At 33.1% G+C, this 19,180-nt stretch overlaps 1 protein-coding gene across 1 annotated transcript in view; it reads right to left on the reverse strand.

Moving 5' to 3' along the window:
* The window catches only part of LOC128993861 (protein scabrous-like), a 45,312-nt gene extending 30,269 nt beyond the window's left edge, over positions 1 to 15,043 (reverse strand). Inside the window, exon 1 of the mRNA XM_054417921.1 lies at positions 14,875 to 15,043. Coding sequence (XP_054273896.1) covers positions 14,875 to 14,927 — 53 coding nt within the window. The 5' untranslated portion in view covers positions 14,928 to 15,043. The remainder of the gene's footprint in view (positions 1 to 14,874) is intronic.
* Between the last annotated feature and the right edge of the window lie 4,137 nt (positions 15,044 to 19,180).

Raw genomic sequence — 19,180 nt, forward strand, 5'->3', positions numbered from 1 at the left:
TATAACATTTAATTTTGAACATACCTGACTCATTGTCTGACATGTCGTGAGATTTGCACATTTTGTACTCAAAGAGATCTAGTGCAGAAATTTAATTCTCATCCGACTACTTTTTCATAACTTTTAGTTGTAGATAACATCGTGAACCAGTTGAAAATGTATATTAACTCACAGAGTGGGTACTCTGTGATAAACTTATAAGCATAAGTATGAAATTTGACGTCTGTAGATCCCAGATTTCTAACCAATATAACCTCATTGTCTTTCGAATTGTGGATTTGACATCGCATTTTCAGGATTCAGCTGTACAAAATATTTTATTAAAAAAGGGATACAGTACAAATTTTATTTTCCCCCTGTAGTGTGATAGTTGTAATGAAATAAAAGATGATATTTACAAAAGTTCCCCTTTTAATTGGACTTGGTCGACACGGTTAACAAGTTGGCGAATTCAACGAAATTAGTAATTTACATTACCGGAGCTGTAGTTTCGACTCAACCAGTTCAATTGTGTTCTACATTTTGCTGCAGCTTTTGAATAGAAATGGATTGGCTAATCATAATCAACGGAAATACAAATATTCTTTATTTATCTATAACACGAGTTTACTCGAATTTTATTCAATCCAGAGACCGAATATTATTAATTTAATCCTATCGTGAGAGCAAATCAAGATATAGGAGATGTGAGATTAGGCTTAAATATCGATAAGGGGTTTAAATTGATATCAGGCTTTGATACGCTCTAGGGTTCAGCTGAATTATTGTACAGTTGATCAGCTTAGCTCAGTAGCTCAGATGTTCAGGTTCAATGGGCACAGAATTGGTTGGTATACACTTGTCCAAATACTCAACCCCACGCTTTGGGTTCAAGAGTAAGAGTTGAGTTACACCAAACCCCTTTATTATAAATTTGATGTTGCACGTTCAACGGAGTTTGAACTTAGGAATACAAGTCAATTATATCTGTTTAACATACTGTGCATACTACTATTGGTTATAGAATTATGTGAGCGTTCTATAACCAATAACAACACGTAAAATGAATATACATACTAAATGTAAAAACATTCTAATCATCATATCGTGTGTGGGGGCATAAATGGTGATTTTCCCATAAACACATTAAATAACGGAAATATTTTACGGATTTTCCCCAAAACAGCTTGATCAGTTTTGAAAAAAAAGCTGTAATCACCGTTCATGTATTGAAATAAAATATCATAGTTACTCCCATCATTATAAGGGTTGTTGACAGGCTAATGGAAAAAAATACGTCTTATTGCTGATACCGTTTATTTAATAAATAGTTGTAGGTGGTTTGTTATAAGTATTGATCTAAAAAAGCATATTTTGAATATGCGAATTTTTTTTCTTAATACAGAGAAGAGGACTGAGAAACAAAAGAATATGTTTGATGGTAATGAATATTAATTATTGATATGGGGACGCTACCTAGGTGCGCATTTTAACCTAAAGATGAGTGTAGAATGGTGTGAGATCTGTGTAGCTTTGTTACTGACTAAGATCAGCTGTTTCATTAGTCAGGATAATTTATTTAAAGCCCAATAAGGACAGCTGGGTTCGGTTTCGAACCATCAAAAAGCTACTGACTTGTAGTCTTTTTTAGTAGTATTAGGAATTTCTCGTTTGTGAACGATCAATAACTGAATGAATGACAGTCTAAGGACAAAATAACAATGCAAACGTAAAATCAAGCAAATTCCCTCATACATGCAACCTTTCATGTTATTCTTGTTATCTCCACTACATACAATGTGGTATGAATTGGGTTCACCAAATGTAGAGAGGTCATCTGATCCCTGTATCCGAACAGTTTGTTTACCTGACCAGCATTAATTATTACTGCGCCGGATTGTTTATTGACCATTGTTTATTGTTTATTCACCGGAGCGCTCGTATGACGGGTGTGATTCGTTTACAAGCAATGGCCCAGACTGTCAATTTGGCAACGTTCAGTTAAAAACGCACTCGGTTCAGCTGTAGTTGTATTAGTGTTTCGAATTGAAAAATTACCGAGTAAATGGAGTAATTACTGGACGAATTGTTTCATTAAATAGTTTCTTTTGGTACCTATAGTAATTATAACATTGTAATGTGAGTATGATTATTATTGATAATCGTATGGTTTTATCTAACAAACTATTAGTTTAACCTGTGAATTACATCGTAAAGCCAACTTGAGCTGAAACTAACTTTAAATTTATACATACCCAACTATATTGTGTTTTAACAGGTAGTACGGTATTTATAAAGTTCGTAAAATATTTTGGTAAATATTATTTATTATAACATAACCCAATATAGATTACATGAATATAATCTGTAAAATACTGTACCTATTCGATTCGTGGCCACTATCCGAAAGTGTATCCTTTGTACTGTTGTCGTATATTGTCTTGATCCTATGCTATGATTCTTTGTTTTGTTTAGATTTTGTAGCCATCATGGCAACCCATAAATAAACAAACCCTAGAGTTACTTTTAAATATAGGCATTATCAAAAAATTGTTTCTTCTAAACCTTCCAAGCATTTCTCTAAATAGCCTTGGCAAGTTTGGCTAAAATATGTTAAGCCGGTATTAGTGATAGTGTTAGTTTGCATTGAAGTCGATCCCAAAGAGCTTCACTTCGCTCCGCTCAGTAAAAAAACATTGAAATTTGAACATTTAAAATCAATTGAATTTTGCCACGTAGACAAATCAATAAAACAGAGCACTGTAAATATTTTAAAAAAAATTAGTGTTTTCATAATTATGCCTACTTATGAGTATTTTGAAGTAAGTAAAATGCTATAAAGTATCAAGGGAACTATATAATTTGGACAGAGATGTAACATTTAGCTTGGAGTAAAGTCCTGTTTGGTAACTAAGTAAATACAGAAAACAAATAAACCTGTATCAAAAACCTAACATTTACCTCAGTTAGTTTAGTGATAATATTGAATAAGGCTGTTCAAGTCACATTTCAAAAACACTTAATTTTGATGAAAACTTTTCCTCATTCACCGGACGAGAAAATCACTTTATTTTGTAATTAGCTGTGTTTAAATTAGAAATTAAAATTAGCAGACAATATTTAACGGTTAAGAACACATTATCTTATCATAATGCAATTAGTATAACGTTAAGGTCTACTTAAAACGCAAAGAATTTATAATGACACGACATCATGAAACAGCTTAAAATAACGGTGCAGGCCTCTATAGAATAAAAACTGTCAAATTACGCTGATTTCCACGATATACTAGCTTAGTGACCTGAAAAAATTCTCTTAGGTTTTTAGTTCTGTATAGTCCAACTTTTTTAGCACAATGAGTGACAAAATCCATTATTTTTTATCTACAAAACATCAATTTTAATCCTACGAATTAAATCGCACATATCTACCTCATCATTACATGTACCTATAACTTATTTTTATACTGAACAATAACATATAGCTTTTGATGTTTTCAATTTTTTGACAATTAAAAGATTTGAAGCCACTCAAGGTAAAAACCTATGACATCTATTTTCAACGCCAAAATAAAAATCGACGAGAAGAGTTAAAACGTATGAATTAAATATTTTATACGACCTAATGCATTGAAGTATTTTACACTATAACGATCTAAAGCACAATTTAAGTTTTTCACACCTTAAGGGGATTTGCCACTGAAAATAGGTAAAAATCATGAAAAATTTTAAAAATATTTATTTACATTTCTTTGTACATTGGACCCTATTACATCCAAAAAGTATGATATAATTCATGTATGAATGTTATTATATGTTATAACCAAGGGGTTTTGCTCTTTACGATAGCTACAAGATCATAGGACACCTTCTTATTTAAACGCGGTTTTCCGCAACATTGAAATTTCACGTTTTTCAATACAAAATTGGATATATCTTGAGAGCCACTAAAGGTGCATTGTTGAAATTTTTACTACTTATTCTTGACAGAATTAGGAAAATATTTAGGTAGAATTAGGTATCTAAGTTAATTAGGTACTGAACAATAATTTTTTTTTCAAACTAATTCTTTTTTCTGAAGAAAAATTATATTTAATGTGTCACAGCAAAAAAAGTATCTGAGATATTATTATGAATCTACCTAAATATTAAGTTTAGATAATTGTCTTTAAAAAAACACCAAATTTATCAAAATCCATAAAGAACTCTCTTCAGAATATCGATTTTTAAAACCCCTTACAAATTGATCGAAAAACCTCTATTTTATTTTTTTACCACCTATAATTTATATTTAGAAGTAAACCAAAATTTTTCCATTTTTTGTTAAACTATACCCTACTAGAAAAAAAATAGTTTCACCACTTTCCTCATTAAATAAAAAAAATCACCCTTTTCAGTGGCGAATCCCCTTAAGAAGTAAATATTTTACACGATCTAGAGCACAATTAAAGTATTTTTACACTTTAAGAACTAAACATTTTACACGATCCAAAGCACAATTTAAGTATTTTTGCACTTTAAGATCTAAACATTTTACACGATCCAACAAAGCACAATAATTAAAGTATTTTTACACTTTAAGAACTAAACATTTTACACGATCCAAAGCACAATTAAAGTATTTTTACCCTTTAAGAACTAAACATTTTACACGATTTAAAGCACAATTTAAGTATTTTTACACTTTAAGAACTAAACATTTTACACGATCCAAAGCACAATTAAAGTATTTTTACACTTTATGAACTAAACATTTTACACGATCCAAAGCACAATTAAAGTTTTTCACACTTTATGAAGTAACTATTTTACAAGATCTAGAACACAATTTAAGTTTTGCACACTTGAAGAAGTAAATATTCTACACGATCTAAAGCATTTAAGTTTTGTACAGAAGAAGAAATATTCATACATTCTAATGCATTATTGAAGCTTTGTATTAGCTTGGCAAAATAATCATAAATAATATACTATTTTACTATTTTACAATCTTTCCGCTATTTGACATACACATTATTTAAGATTTCAAGGGTGTAAAAAACCGCACGAATCCATAAAAATCGTACTTGCATAGTTTAGTTGTTAACAATGCTCCATGTTGGGCGATCATATTCATGTAATCATATTCAGTAGGCACACATTGTCATATTCAGTGGTTGGTCTCAGTTCAGTGGTTTCACATCATGTGGACATTTGGCGTCCATCTGCGCATCAATTAATATTCCCCTCTTGATGATTTACAAAAATCACCCCTCTCTTCCGACCGTGACCGCCTGATGTTCCGACAAGTTCTCATCCGTAACAAGTGTAAAGGGACTTTTATCAAACATTTTGTGGTGTAAAACCACAACATTAACACTTTGAATTAATTCGTTGAGGAGCATCTCGGTGTAAAAATGGATGTCTATAAGGTTGTAAAAGGGGAGAAAATGAGGTATGAGAAAAAATGGAGGAGGTAATTGATTTTGGAAGTGTATGTAGAGTTCTAATAACATTGCAAAATTCAATTACCTAATTGATGTTTCATTTACGTTTCAGTGCACTAATATGGACTAAATATTTTCTCTTATTTTACGGTTAAATTTACAGTGTGCGATTAACTTAGTTGTAATAGAGGAGAATGGTTTTCAATAGTTTAATTGTCTATGAAATAGTTTAAGTTGATAAAAAAAAGATGAAGTAGTAATCGTCAAAACTCAACTCTCCATTCGAAAGAAACACATACTTTGTGATACTAAAGTACATACTAAAGTGTCTTTGATGATCTACAAGGGCAACAAACATGGAATTCCTTGGTTGTGTATACTAAAATGATTGAAAATTAAATTTCCCAACTAAATAAAAATCCAAACGGGATTTCTAACACCAATAGGAAAGGATCGATGACTAATAACCAATCGACTTACAATTCAAAATGTTGGAAAAGTTACACTAAAAACGTACACGATATAGTGTAATCAATTTCAGTTATAGAATAGGAGGCAGAGTGAGATATATTTAGCATAAGCAAACAATAGAGTTGAAACTATCAACAGAATTCGAGGAAAATTCAATTCTATTCCAGTACAGCCCAGACCCAAGGCGAGGGAAGCCAGATATGGGTCCAATAACATTACTTGAGCTTTAGAGCTTGCCGTCTCGCACATACAGGGTGTGTAATGTCTTCCATTCCGCTGCCGTTTCATTTCTACATCCAGGAGGAGTTCGGATACATTTCATACAAAATATACAGTTTAAAATGCGTTTTAGCGTTTGAGTCTTAGTTTCAACTAGGATTCGAACAGTGTTGAATATAAGTTGTAAGACCCCGAACACCTTTAAATCATGTGTGAGTACAGTACTTATGGGTATTGAGTAAAATTAAGTGAGAATTAAATCCAATACTGAGTTTTTGTGGGAAAATGTATCTAATATATACAAAAGTGTGGAATTCATCACTGGGGTGTGCATGGAGTATTTTATATTATTCGGTTTGATGAGAATATACGAACAGAAAAAATCAATTATTGGCAGAATTTATAAAAAAAATCCTGCCCTTACCAAATTTACAAACAAACCGGTATCGATTTTCCCTTTTAGTCAGGTTGGCTAGTAGCCCCTTACTTAGTAAACCGTATTCGTAAGCATGACCCTCTACCAAAATAACAAAGTTTACGCCAAATGGAAATCCTTAAACTCCAATGCTTCAACCTTGGTGTACCTTGCTCGAAATCGATCAAAATCATGGTATTTATGTTTATTTCGCCAATATCACAACTATATCACATTATCAAAAACATTGTATTTTGTTTTCGACAATCAAATGCTAGAAAACGACAATAGTATGAAATAGCACACATAAGCGAGACTAAACCCCAAGATTTTCGCAACGCTTTTATTTCTTCCCCTGATAATTAAGAAGAAACAGGCCATTAACAAGATAAAGGGTCACACTGGAGCGGGGGCCGGAGTAAATTGGAACATTGGAAAAGAGAGGAGATATATCTTGGAACCGCGACTCCAGTGGCAAGCGAAATAATGAGAAAAGGCAGAGAGAACAGGGGCTGGAAATAACAATCACTCATTTACGACCAGGGGAAATTGTACTTATTGTAACGAAATATCAAATATTGCTTGATACTTTATTGTACTGTACAACACCATCTTTTCACACGTGTAAGATTAATCCGTTTTAAAATATATCATTCGATGATATCTATATTTTAAAATTAACTTCATACTTAGCAAATTTCTCTGCATCCTACAACTCCAATACAACTGTATTTTTCCGTTTTAGTGTCCCCAGTATCATGATTTTATCGTGGTGCAATCTTAGGAGTAAATTTTCTAAGAATTGGTCATCGAAACACAATTATTACCTCACTTGGTTTCTTATATTAACGAAAAATGTTGTACACTCACAAATACTTTGTCTCGTAAATGCTTAGTCATGTATCGATCTCCTTTATAATTTTCTAATATCTTTACGGGGATCGATCTGGCCTACTGTTACAGCGCGGAACTTCGGTCCGTGAGGTCCCGGGTTCAAATCCTACCAAATCACCAATGAGTTTTATCCATGTGATAATGCCGCAAGCCCTAGGTCTAGTCCAAAGTAATGTGAAAAACAATACAAACAAAATCTTGACTCATCTGGTAAATTTATTGTGTAATTTAGTCTCAACAATATGATGTTTCCCGTGAAGGTGTCTAGGAAAGTTAAGTTTAGTAACACTAAAGACAGTATTTTACAAAGCTTTTCCAGTTAGCTCATCCCGTACGCATAAATAGAAGAGTGTAGGTGCGACGAATAAGAAGAATAAAAGTTTCCACTCTAAAAACCTACGAAATATTCGTGGAAGAGCTGCCTAAGCCCGTAATCCCTACAGGAGTTTCCTAATCAACAAATCTAATAGGTAATCCGTATTATACCTAGCTTGTTTTTTCCTTTCTAAATTTATTCCTTCTAAAAATGTAACATGACTTGTAAAACCCTAGGAAAAATAAACCTGTAATAAGTCAGCTTTAATAAAGGTTGTGAATTAAATATTCGTAGTGCTTCTTTTCAATAATGAAGTCTTCTGTACTTTTAATTAAAATAGTGAACAAATTGTAAGTTGTTTTCCTTCTTTCTGCTGAAAAAATATAAAACTTGCTATACTTCCTGAGATGTATTACAACTTTAGGCTATGTAAGTATATACATTTTATCCCCATGTTAAGGTTGTGAAGTTTATTTTAAAATAGAAATGAACGAAGCTAAACTGAACCACGGATTGAGTGAGTAAATTAATAACGCGTTATTCGGTCGAGTAGCAAACTTTTAGTCAAGCCAAACTGAAATTACGATTTAAATCTATATAAATAAAATTAGAGTTTTGTCTGTACATTGCTTAGAATAATGAACTTTTTGGTTATTTTTACATTTCATAGGTCAGAGAAACCGAATCAAACCTTATCTCAATTTCTGTCTGTCTGTCTGTCTGTCTGTCTGTCTGTCTATCTGTCATTCTCTTGGTAACGCTAAAATACGCACTTTATTACAACTACTCCTCAATAACTATAGCACTGTCCCGCCTGAAACTTATTTTCCAAATACTATACATATATGAGATGGTTTTAGACGTATTTCATCGAATATGAGACAGTTAGATATTTAACAGTAAACCCTTGAAAATCAAGTTTTTGTCGATTTTTGACGTGGAATTTCTGGAAGCCCATGTTAACCTTATGAGAAATGAAATTATTGAATCTTAACAGCTGTTTCAATTAAACAAGTTGGTTCTGTTCTGTGATGTTCAATAGCATTAAAGTTACAAGGATTACCAACAGGGTGCAGCACTAGCACTATTATTTCTTTTACATTTATGACAACAGCTAATTTGCAACCTGGAGGCGAGTGAGCGTAGCGAACGAGCTAACCTGAAGGCAAGTGAGCGTAGCGAACGAGCTAACCTGAAGGAAAGTGAGCGCAGCGAACGAGCTCCAACATACAGGTGAGTGAGCGTAGCGAACGAACTTCAACCAGGACGTGATTGAGCCATGCAAACGAGATCAGATAGTAAAAATAAAAGTAAGCCTACCGTTATAGGATCGACCGGCAGACACAGAGGTAATTTAACCTTTTATTGATTGTCATACCGATCCGGAACAACAAAAAACAACATAAAATGAAGCTATGTATAATAGTTTGGCCAGCATATCTTAAAATATGCAAACCAACTGCTGTTCGTTATATAAGAAGGTTTCAACTGAATATTATAAGATCCCCGTGCGTAGAACGGGTACACAGCTAGTTATTTACTAACGTAACCGTTGCATACAGATGACATCGGATCAATCATGAGAAAAGTCGATAACGTTTTGATAATGTGAAACTGGACCCAATTGTGCCTGATGATTGGGCTTCAAAATTATCCTGGCTAAGAAACAGCTGATCTTAGTAAAAAGTTACACATCAGACACTATTCTACACTTCACTCAAGGATTAAAATACACAAATAGGTGGAGTTGCTTACTTGATTATAATGATAATACTGTGTATACTTCCAAAAGGTAACGATATAACAGCTATGAGGCAATTATTTTTTAAGCCATGCTGCAGCAAAAACAGCCATTATGGGTCTAAAGTAGCATTTTTCCTCTCTAGGGAATACAAACCAGCTGTTGTAAATAGTTGTAAATTTCGATTGTGGCAATCGTATCGATCTATATTATTTATCGATTGATTTATTAGGTAAAGTAGCCTATTGTTAACGATTGATCGACATATCTATGGTATAATGTACCGTAACACAATCGTAATAGACGAAATGATTGGATCACTTACAAAACAGCTGCTTATTTGCAGCAGAATTGAAAACAAGCTCGAAGTCGTTTTGAGAGGTTATCTTTACATATAACTTATTTCGTTTTCTAGCTTTTTGTTAACTAATTATGCAATATGACGAAAAATTTACCCACAATGGGCAAAAGGTGACTTTTTAACCATTGCTCATTTTCCGACCCTCGGGTCAATGAAATATAAATACCATATGTGTACCATACATTGTTTATTATAATGTTTGAACACGTTTCTTCCAATATTGTGGAACCACTAATCGTAATTTTTACCAAACCAGATAAACCAAAAATTATAAAATTAAAATAATGGATTCAATATTCAATGACTGTATGTAAATGTGAGACTTTCACCAGTTTCATCCCCAGAGCGGCAATTTGACCGGAATTTGACCATAACCATTACGCGGGCATCGTGTTCAAAGACGCTAAGTCGTTAAAACTCTTAATTATGAAAGCCTGTTTATAGCCTTAATGAAGCAGCGTGCTGTGAGCCGACCCCTTTATGTATTGTGTGACGCTTTGCGGCGGAACATCCTCCAATATTCTTTATTAAAATGTAGAGCACACATTTACAACTCTACTTTACCTGTTTTGTGTATCAAAATCTATCAAATCTAAACGTATAATGTGGATAAACTATGTATTCGAATCCCAACAACTATACTTGTCGTATTCCTAAAACAGGTTAATAAATCGTTTCAATATTGGATTATTCTTATTTTTTTAACGTGGTAACGAACAAAGAAACACAATTTCTTGATATCAGAATATCTTTATACCGGAATCTAAAATACTACTACTATTAATTAGTATACAACTAATAAAGTACTACTCTAATACCACGCACGAAAATTATAACACAATATTTAATAAACGCTTTTAGTGAGAATGCATTATATCCACACTCATCCCCGAATGCACATTTCGTCAGAGCTAATGGATGAATAATACCAACCACTAACTTTGCCATTCACGCCACATAATTTATTTTTCTGTGAATCGGTTGAAATTGATAAAGCGTCAGCGACGCATTAAAAGCCGATATGTGACACATTTCATATTTCACGACTATTTGTTATTTTCGTGCCAATGTGAAAAGGCAACTCAGTTTTCATCATTTGACCTTTGCCAGTGAATTATTTATTCACAACTCTCACAAAGTAAAGGTTAAAATGTTAAAATTGAATATGCACAAGATTGCTCTATGTGCTGTATGTGTTTTTTTGTACCGATTCGTTTAATAATGCCTAAAATTGTTTATTAAAATTTTCTACAGATACACTTATCATCCGATTGCAACATTTTGGGTGTTTTTAAATCAGTTTTACAACTGTATCATTAATATTCGGACATAGTTTAGGGCAAACAATAAATAAATCACTAAACTCATTCAACCGTCTAAGCAACCGATTGGTTATCAGTATTTTACCTTCAAATAGAAGGTTCCCGGTTCAATTCTGAGGAGAGTCGATTCTGAATCCAGATGAATTCGTCACATGGCTATATATCTTTGATCTTTTATTTATTATTTATATATTATTTATTTATTTGATTTATTATCTTTTATTTTATTTATTCACGTTATGACCATTTTACGATAATTTATAATACTCATGCATTTGCTCAAGATAATAAATAATGCGACAAAAAATCATTATATTACAAAATAACAATATTGTAAACCAGTTACAGATGACTATTTCGTTGATGTCTAACAAAGTGCCGATGTTCAGTGGTAACAAGACATGTATTTGCGCCGTATCCTTAGAAAAATTAAAAAAAATCCAATGGCGTCAAAAACACACAAAATGATTTTTAAATACTATAGTTATTAAGAGTCTTCATCAGTGGTAGTCCCATAAGAGCAATGTTAACTTTGTAACAGAATTTCTAAAAAAACCTGCTGTGAATAATGATTGAGGTATTAAAATTAAGGATTAGTGGTCCTCTAGGGAGTGAAGATTTTAGTTTTGCCATTTTCCCTCCACTTAATAAGTTAATGATCATTAATTAAGCCTTTAATTAAATAGTTTATTAATAAAAGACAAAAACAAATATTTGAAATATCATTTCTTTATTCCATTGTACTATATGTTATGAACCTAAAAATATATTTTCAAAACTATATCTTTATAAATAACAACGGCATACTACTCAAAATGATGATATACTAGTGTACATGTTGCTCGAATTCGAGCAATTGCAAAGCATTACAGGAGTTTCAAAACGAATAACAGTCATATTTACAATGAGTTAAAAAGAGTCAACTCAAAGATTACCGGTGTGTAACTCAGACCATGTTTATCTTCGTTATTTATAAACCTAAATCATTCCGGCTGGTTTTCTCCTTCTCAAAATGCCTCGCTGTACATGCAACCATAGATAAAACATACTCCAACACAGGTCATTGCTAGAGGGCCAATTGAGAACGAAAAGTCGTTTTGGGGTAGTGTTAGGGTGCATTTGTAACCTAATAGTTCAGATTGTCCAGGGTCAGATGCTGACTGAAGCCTATTACGCGCCACTGTAGCTGCGGTCGTTATCACGATTACGCCTGCTGTCTATGTTTCGTTGTCGTCGCGTCGGAGGCATAAATTATAGCTACACAAAACAACGATAAACGCACAAATTTAAGTTACAATCATGCTAACACGATCCGTCACAGCGACACAAAACAACGATAAATACACAAATTTAAGATACAACCATACTAACACGATCCGTCTTGGGGGTTATGTTTACACAAACTCAAATAGTAAATATACTCAATGCGTTTCATTGAATTGAAAAATAAATAACAGCAATTAAATTATACAGCTGATCAAAATGTAAACAATTATGTTCTCCATAAGGATAACATGGGAACTTTCAAAGCCACTGGGGCAGAGCCCAAGGGACGCTTTCAAAAATGTAAGGCCAGTTTGCAAATCTACACGACACGCTCTTTCCAATGAGTCGTCAATGGATAAAATCGGTTAAGAAATGGCGGAGGAGTTCAACCGACAAAGTTTCATGTAGCGTATTAATTATATAGATTTTGTCAAATTTAACATTGCTCTTATAGGAATAAAATACAAAATGGCTACCACTGATGAAGGCTCTTAATTACAAAACCAAAAATATAAAAATTAAAAGAAAGACAAACCTGTGAAAATTCAAACCACCACATTAAAAAATACTTTATAAAGTAAAAGCTAAATCAAATATTGTTTTAACCAAGTGGCGTTGATTTATCCAGGGATTAAAGCAGCAAAAGGCAAATGGGTCAGTTTATTTTCCCGGCTTAAACAGAACGGGGGCGTAGAAAACAAACCAGCTTACGGCAAATAAATACAATAATGCAAAACCCTACTTCTCCAAGCAATAGACTCAGCAACTCTTGAACTTATACAGCACTTGCAAACGTCAATCACTTGTCTTTTTAAATCTTAAATCAATAAAGGGGTTTCTGAGTCAAACTGAGGCAAAAATGCAGGAAGGAAATGTCATCAACCGATTAACCTTTTACATGTTGACTACTTTATTTCCTCAATACATTTGTGATACGAGAATTTTTTTAGAATGACTTTAAATGAAGACGGTTTTCATATCTTCCGCATTTTTTTCAATGCAAACATTTCCACAGCCTAAATTTGGCTCTGATCCACCAGGCTACAAATTCGAAATTCAACACGACACTAACATTGGTGGTTGGGGAGATTCAAACCCGGGGCGTCTAGCCAGGAGGTCCGCGCAATACGGCCATTTGTACAATGACTCTCTGGAAATGAAAATCTGCTGTGCTAAACAAATTAGAACCAACACTGTTGCAAATACAAACTAATTAGATGAGAAGACACAATCTACCATTAATCTACATTGAGGAAATATTCGACACCATAATATATACTCGTATATTACTAGCCTATAATAAATACGTGCCACATCAGGCCTAAACATGAACAAACAAGAATTTTGTTTAGGCAAAATGTCACAATCATGTTCATTTATGAAAGCCTTGATATGGTTTTCTGACATGGCTTGATCTTTTTCCTTAATTAGAATTCCCTTTCTGTCCTGTCAGAATCTGTTATGGCAAGCACCTTTAATCACAAATACGTCAGTTTCAATAATTTAATTAGTTCATGTCACAACTAACTGGTATCAGCGTAATTGAATCAATATGTTATGTTATGCTACTAGTTACCAAGCTATCAATCTATGTACATTACATTTAAATCCATTAAAGGGATTGGTTTGACTATTGGCAACACTTAAACATGTTTACATGACGTTAATTAATTAATTTGGTTGCTTAACAGCCGAACATTAAAGTGGTCCAATATACTAGCAATAATAGTAGCAATATTTTGTCAGATTTTTGTGTGAGCGTTTTTTGTCTATAACTACAGAATTTTACTATGTACATCTGTATACACAGCAATATTAATAACTAATATTTATAAAATAAAATATAAATACGACACGATCAATTAGGTATGTTTGGAGCACTCAGCATGATGATACATAATTAGGATGAAACTAAATAAAATAAATGGAAAACAACGGTATAAGATGTCTTAAAGGTCAGTTAATCTCATTTTACCTGTGACAGTTGCTCTAAAATAACACGGAAACTCGACTTCATTGCGTATAAAAAACACAATTCGCTAGCCGCTTTTCTAGTGTTTTATTTAAGTAGAGTGCTGTGTAGAAATTGTGTAATTGACAGTTGCTAGCGGGAAACCTAATAATTATTATATTAGTTGTAAACGTTCTCTGATATTATATAATAGTATATTTTACTTCATATGGAAAAACGTTTCATATTACACTAAAATACGGCTGAGACCCCAATCAAAATTCATAATAAATAACAATATGGGATAAAAAAGTGTATAGAAATTTAAATGATCTCTAGGTATTCTTTCGTAACAAAATTATGAACACACGTTAATGTTTTACAGAGAAAAATATTTGTTTATTACACCCCACTTATCTTTACTTTTTATTCATACAGCAGGGACTTAACCTAAACAAATATACTATCAAATCAAATTATAATATAAAAATAAAATGTACTTAGAAAAACTCACTTCAAACTCAACACCTCTTCTCTGAGCGCGGCAAACTCTGAGTTTTTCTCCATAACTATCCTGAGCGCCTGCTGAAGGACATGAGGGTCCAGCTGAGCAGGTTCGTCAGCAAGAACAGCAGCGACAACAGTCAGCACGAGGCAAAATGCAGAGCACACACGTCCGTCCATGGCGGTGGCGCGCACACAACTGACGACAGGTGCGAGCTAGCGCGCATGCTCGGCGCGGTGGTGGGGGCAGAGGATAGTGGAGGGGGGGGGGCGCGTGCCGGCTGCTGGCCGTAGCTCCGGGCGCAACACCTTTATCGCGATCAACGATTCTAATTAAGGCCAAATTAAGGCGCATTGCTGCGACAAGATTCGAGACGATCGCGGGATTTTAATTGTTTTTCACGGAGAAATAATATTAGAAGGCTTTGACCTGGAGGTAATTTTGCGCAATTAACAACGTCGCTCTTTTGAAGATGTCAATGAGATGTAGTGAAAATTTGTGAAATTTCCTCTCTTTGAATTGAGACGCGTATCCATTACGAGTAATATTAATTGTATGTGATTCTGATGAATGCATGGAGTAAATATTATACGATAAGAAATTAGAGAAGCGCCAAATTGTTTTGATACCGTAACCGAAACATAAATAGTTTGTCGATACTTTGTTTTAGGGATAAACACGTTGAAAATCGTTCAAGCATGAGTAAAATGAGTGAGTTGACACATGTTTGAATATTATAAGAAATGTATGCGGTGGACAAAATGTACAGTAAGTTGATTTTGATTACGTAAAACATGTCAATTATTTGTAATAGAAAGAAAACCAATAACAATACAAATAAATGATTTCTAGGTCAAATTTGTGAAATAGTTCTCTCACTTATAAAACGCTAATCTAAAAGAACTAAAATTGTAGTACACGTAAACCGTGTAAATTGTTTTCGATAACGAAAACAAAAAAAAACTAATTATTATTGTTATAGAAGTACTTGCATAATGCTACTTACTTGCAAACACTGGGGTACTTCGGTCCCTGAGGCCCTGGATGCAAAATCACCAATGGACTTTTATCTGATAGTGCCGCAACCTCTACGTCTAGCCTGAAGTAATGTGCAACACGTTCCCTGGCTCGTGCCAAGCGTCCTAGGACAAAAAAAAACTTACTTGCACCCTACACATACAAATAGCCTATATTGTCAGCCTATATACTCAAAATGGAAACCTAATAACCGCACTGCTAACAAGTGATTTAGGTGAAAGCTTACAACACATAAATTAAAATACAGGAACAACGAAAGTGTAGAATTGTATTAAATTTAAACATTGTAACTTAAATAGAAGAAATGTCTGTGCTATCTTAGATTTAAAAATTTCACGAGCAATTTTATACAAACTATCATTCACCTTACCTTCTTAGTCATTTGTCACATAGACGAGTTTGGAGATGATCAAAAGGTCTGTGATCATTTTTTTCTCAAAGAGCAAACAGATTGCAAGCCTGGAGCGGTACAATCAGGCCCCGGAAGTGAACAAACAGACGCTGCTGATTGGCTGTTCTGATCAGCGATACCAACGTTGCCGCCTGAAATCATTGGAAATTCGCAAAACATATATAAAATTAAAGTTGGTGTGTTTGTATTATGCAGTAAGATTTTATTGATCATCTTCGATAGCGCAATTACTCTACCTGCGCCTTGAATTAAATATTATTGATCAAATCATTATAATTATTATAATTTAATAACCATAAAAGAACGAGAATTTCTTTAAAAGTTGTACTGTATTCCAAAAACTAAACTTAAGATGTTGAAGGTACTGGCACAAATTTGTTAATAAAATTACATAGTTACCTAATAATTATTATTCTTTGAAGATAAATTTAAATATATAAAGAATGTATACAACTAAAGAACAATATAAAATAAATTTAAAACTCCATCAAGAAACAAAACGGGCAAGGACATCTTCTTCCTAAATATAAGTTTGATTTCCATTTAAGATTTAAAATTTATATAGTTAACATTTGTCTATGCCATACAGTAACATAAGTAGCTTACTTGCTATGGTTTTTTTGCAGATCCAAACAACGCCCCCCCCCCCAAAAAAAAAATTCAAATCGTTTCATTTGAAAACTTATTAAAGCAATATGTCAGCACATTATAGAATGGTATTTTAAACTGTAGCTTTGCTAACAAAGAATTAGTTCGTTACAATTTCCCACGGTTTAAATGGCCAACTGCCACATTGGGAGGCGAACCGTATCAAAACAAGAGTTAAAAGGGAAATGCACCCACAGGTGGTTGATACAATAGGCACGAGCAATGACCATACCAGCTGCATGAGGGCTGTAATCTATGTTGTAGATCAATAGTTAGTTATTTGTGTAACTAGTGTGAGGCACTTTGCTGCACACGAGAGAAATGAGCCACAGGCGAGTGCGGAAAGTTTCTCGAGTGCAGCAAAGACACTTTGCGCCCGTGTTACATATTATATTTTTCCTACAGCTACTATAAAGCATATAAATAGTCTTTCAAACGCTGTACAACACGTTTTTAGGATAGGTTAAATCCAAGCGTCAAACGAAATGAGAAACACTTTAACAGCTGATCGTAGTCGTAGTATATTTAGTTGCCAACTTATTTTCAAGCGTACACGTACTACGTGCCTAATAAAAACACGCTGATTTGTGTTGTTAGGTTGGAATACTGGAGTGCGGCAAAAAATGAGTGCGGCAAAAGGAAATAAATGTAGAAATTAGCTATTTTGCGGGCTATATTAGTACAAGAAATCCCGTTTTGTCAGGTAACTGTAGGAAAAACTAATAACTTTAAATATTGGTATTGAATTGATTGAAGGTACCGGTACGTAAATAGTATCATTGACTATATATACATACAGTACTGTAGGTATATATAGTCAATGATAGTATTACCATAGTTATGTTATAACATAGGCACACTCCCTTAGCAAATTTATCATCCTCATGGAACAGCTGAAGCTAGTTTTATTGTTAGTTTCGTCTGGTACACTGTATGTTTGTATGTATGTACACTGTTTTATTAAAAATTTGTTTCTTGTTCAGTAATTAAAAACCTCGTTTAGCCAAATAAAACTATATAATCATAAACAATAACTCGCCCCCTAGTTATAAAATAAAACAGTAAAGGACAAATTATAAAATTAACCCACAAATAATAGAATAAAGATTCGTCAACACTATAGCGATCAGCGTCACCGGACATAAACTAAAACTAGCTCCAAAATATACAATGGGATGAGAAATCTACTTGTGTTGGTTAGTCTATCTCTATGTATATCGTATTACCTTCAATATCCAATAGTCAATGGTATTACCCTAATTAATGTTCATTTACAGCTGAAAGTGTGCAATGATTACAAAGAGATATACAATATATATATATATATATATATATATATATATATATATATATATATATGTATATATATATATGTATATATATATATATATTGATTGCACTTTATGGGTTTTAATGTTCCTAGACAATAATTTATTTAACAATGATCCATCGAGGTTTAATTTGTATTTTTATTGGTCTTAATAAGATGTTCTATTTTCAAATTGTATTTATTCAAACTAGTATACTGAATTATTTAATTGTTACTTTCTTTGGTTTGGTTTTTAATTCTGCAACGCTTTAAAACGTTTTTATGACGAGAATATTTGTATTATATTAAAGTCACTTGGCACTATAAACGAGAAACAAATTAAGATCAAAACAAATACTGCAGAGTTAGAAGTATAAGTCGTCATTTGAACAGCTGCAACCAAGCTTCAAATCTCCGCTTTGATTTTATATTGCTTCGCGATTGCGATGCCGGCGTCAATATTGCGTTTATATTAAATATGAGAAGACAAATTTCTGCTTTATACAATTTTGGAAATTAATAAATAACTTCTTGATCAGCATCGTACGTGAAATTAATAACACAACAAATTTAAACATTTAAACCTTGTAAACCTAATATTTGAAATATGTATTTTAAACTAAAATACAGGTTTTAATACAGCCAACGTACAACATGGTATGTATTGGGCTTTGATGTTAATTTTATTATTAAAATGACGTCTACGAAGAAGCTCCATACCAAATACAGGTAAAAATACACCCGCCGCAGCAAAGCTGCAGACTGGGCGAATTTCCATTTTACCTGAACAAATTTAAATTTTGAATACAATTTATATAAGACCATTAGGTTTAACAAGTACCTAGGTTTGCTGCTACAGGGAGGCTAATAAAGTGTATTTTTAATAAAATATTAATAGCTTAGTATAA

This window comes from Macrosteles quadrilineatus, unplaced genomic scaffold (assembly GCF_028750875.1).
Source record: "Macrosteles quadrilineatus isolate MER2022 unplaced genomic scaffold, UCM_ALF_1.0 Scaffold_5__1_contigs__length_97177068, whole genome shotgun sequence".
Taxonomy (NCBI): domain Eukaryota; kingdom Metazoa; phylum Arthropoda; class Insecta; order Hemiptera; family Cicadellidae; genus Macrosteles; species Macrosteles quadrilineatus.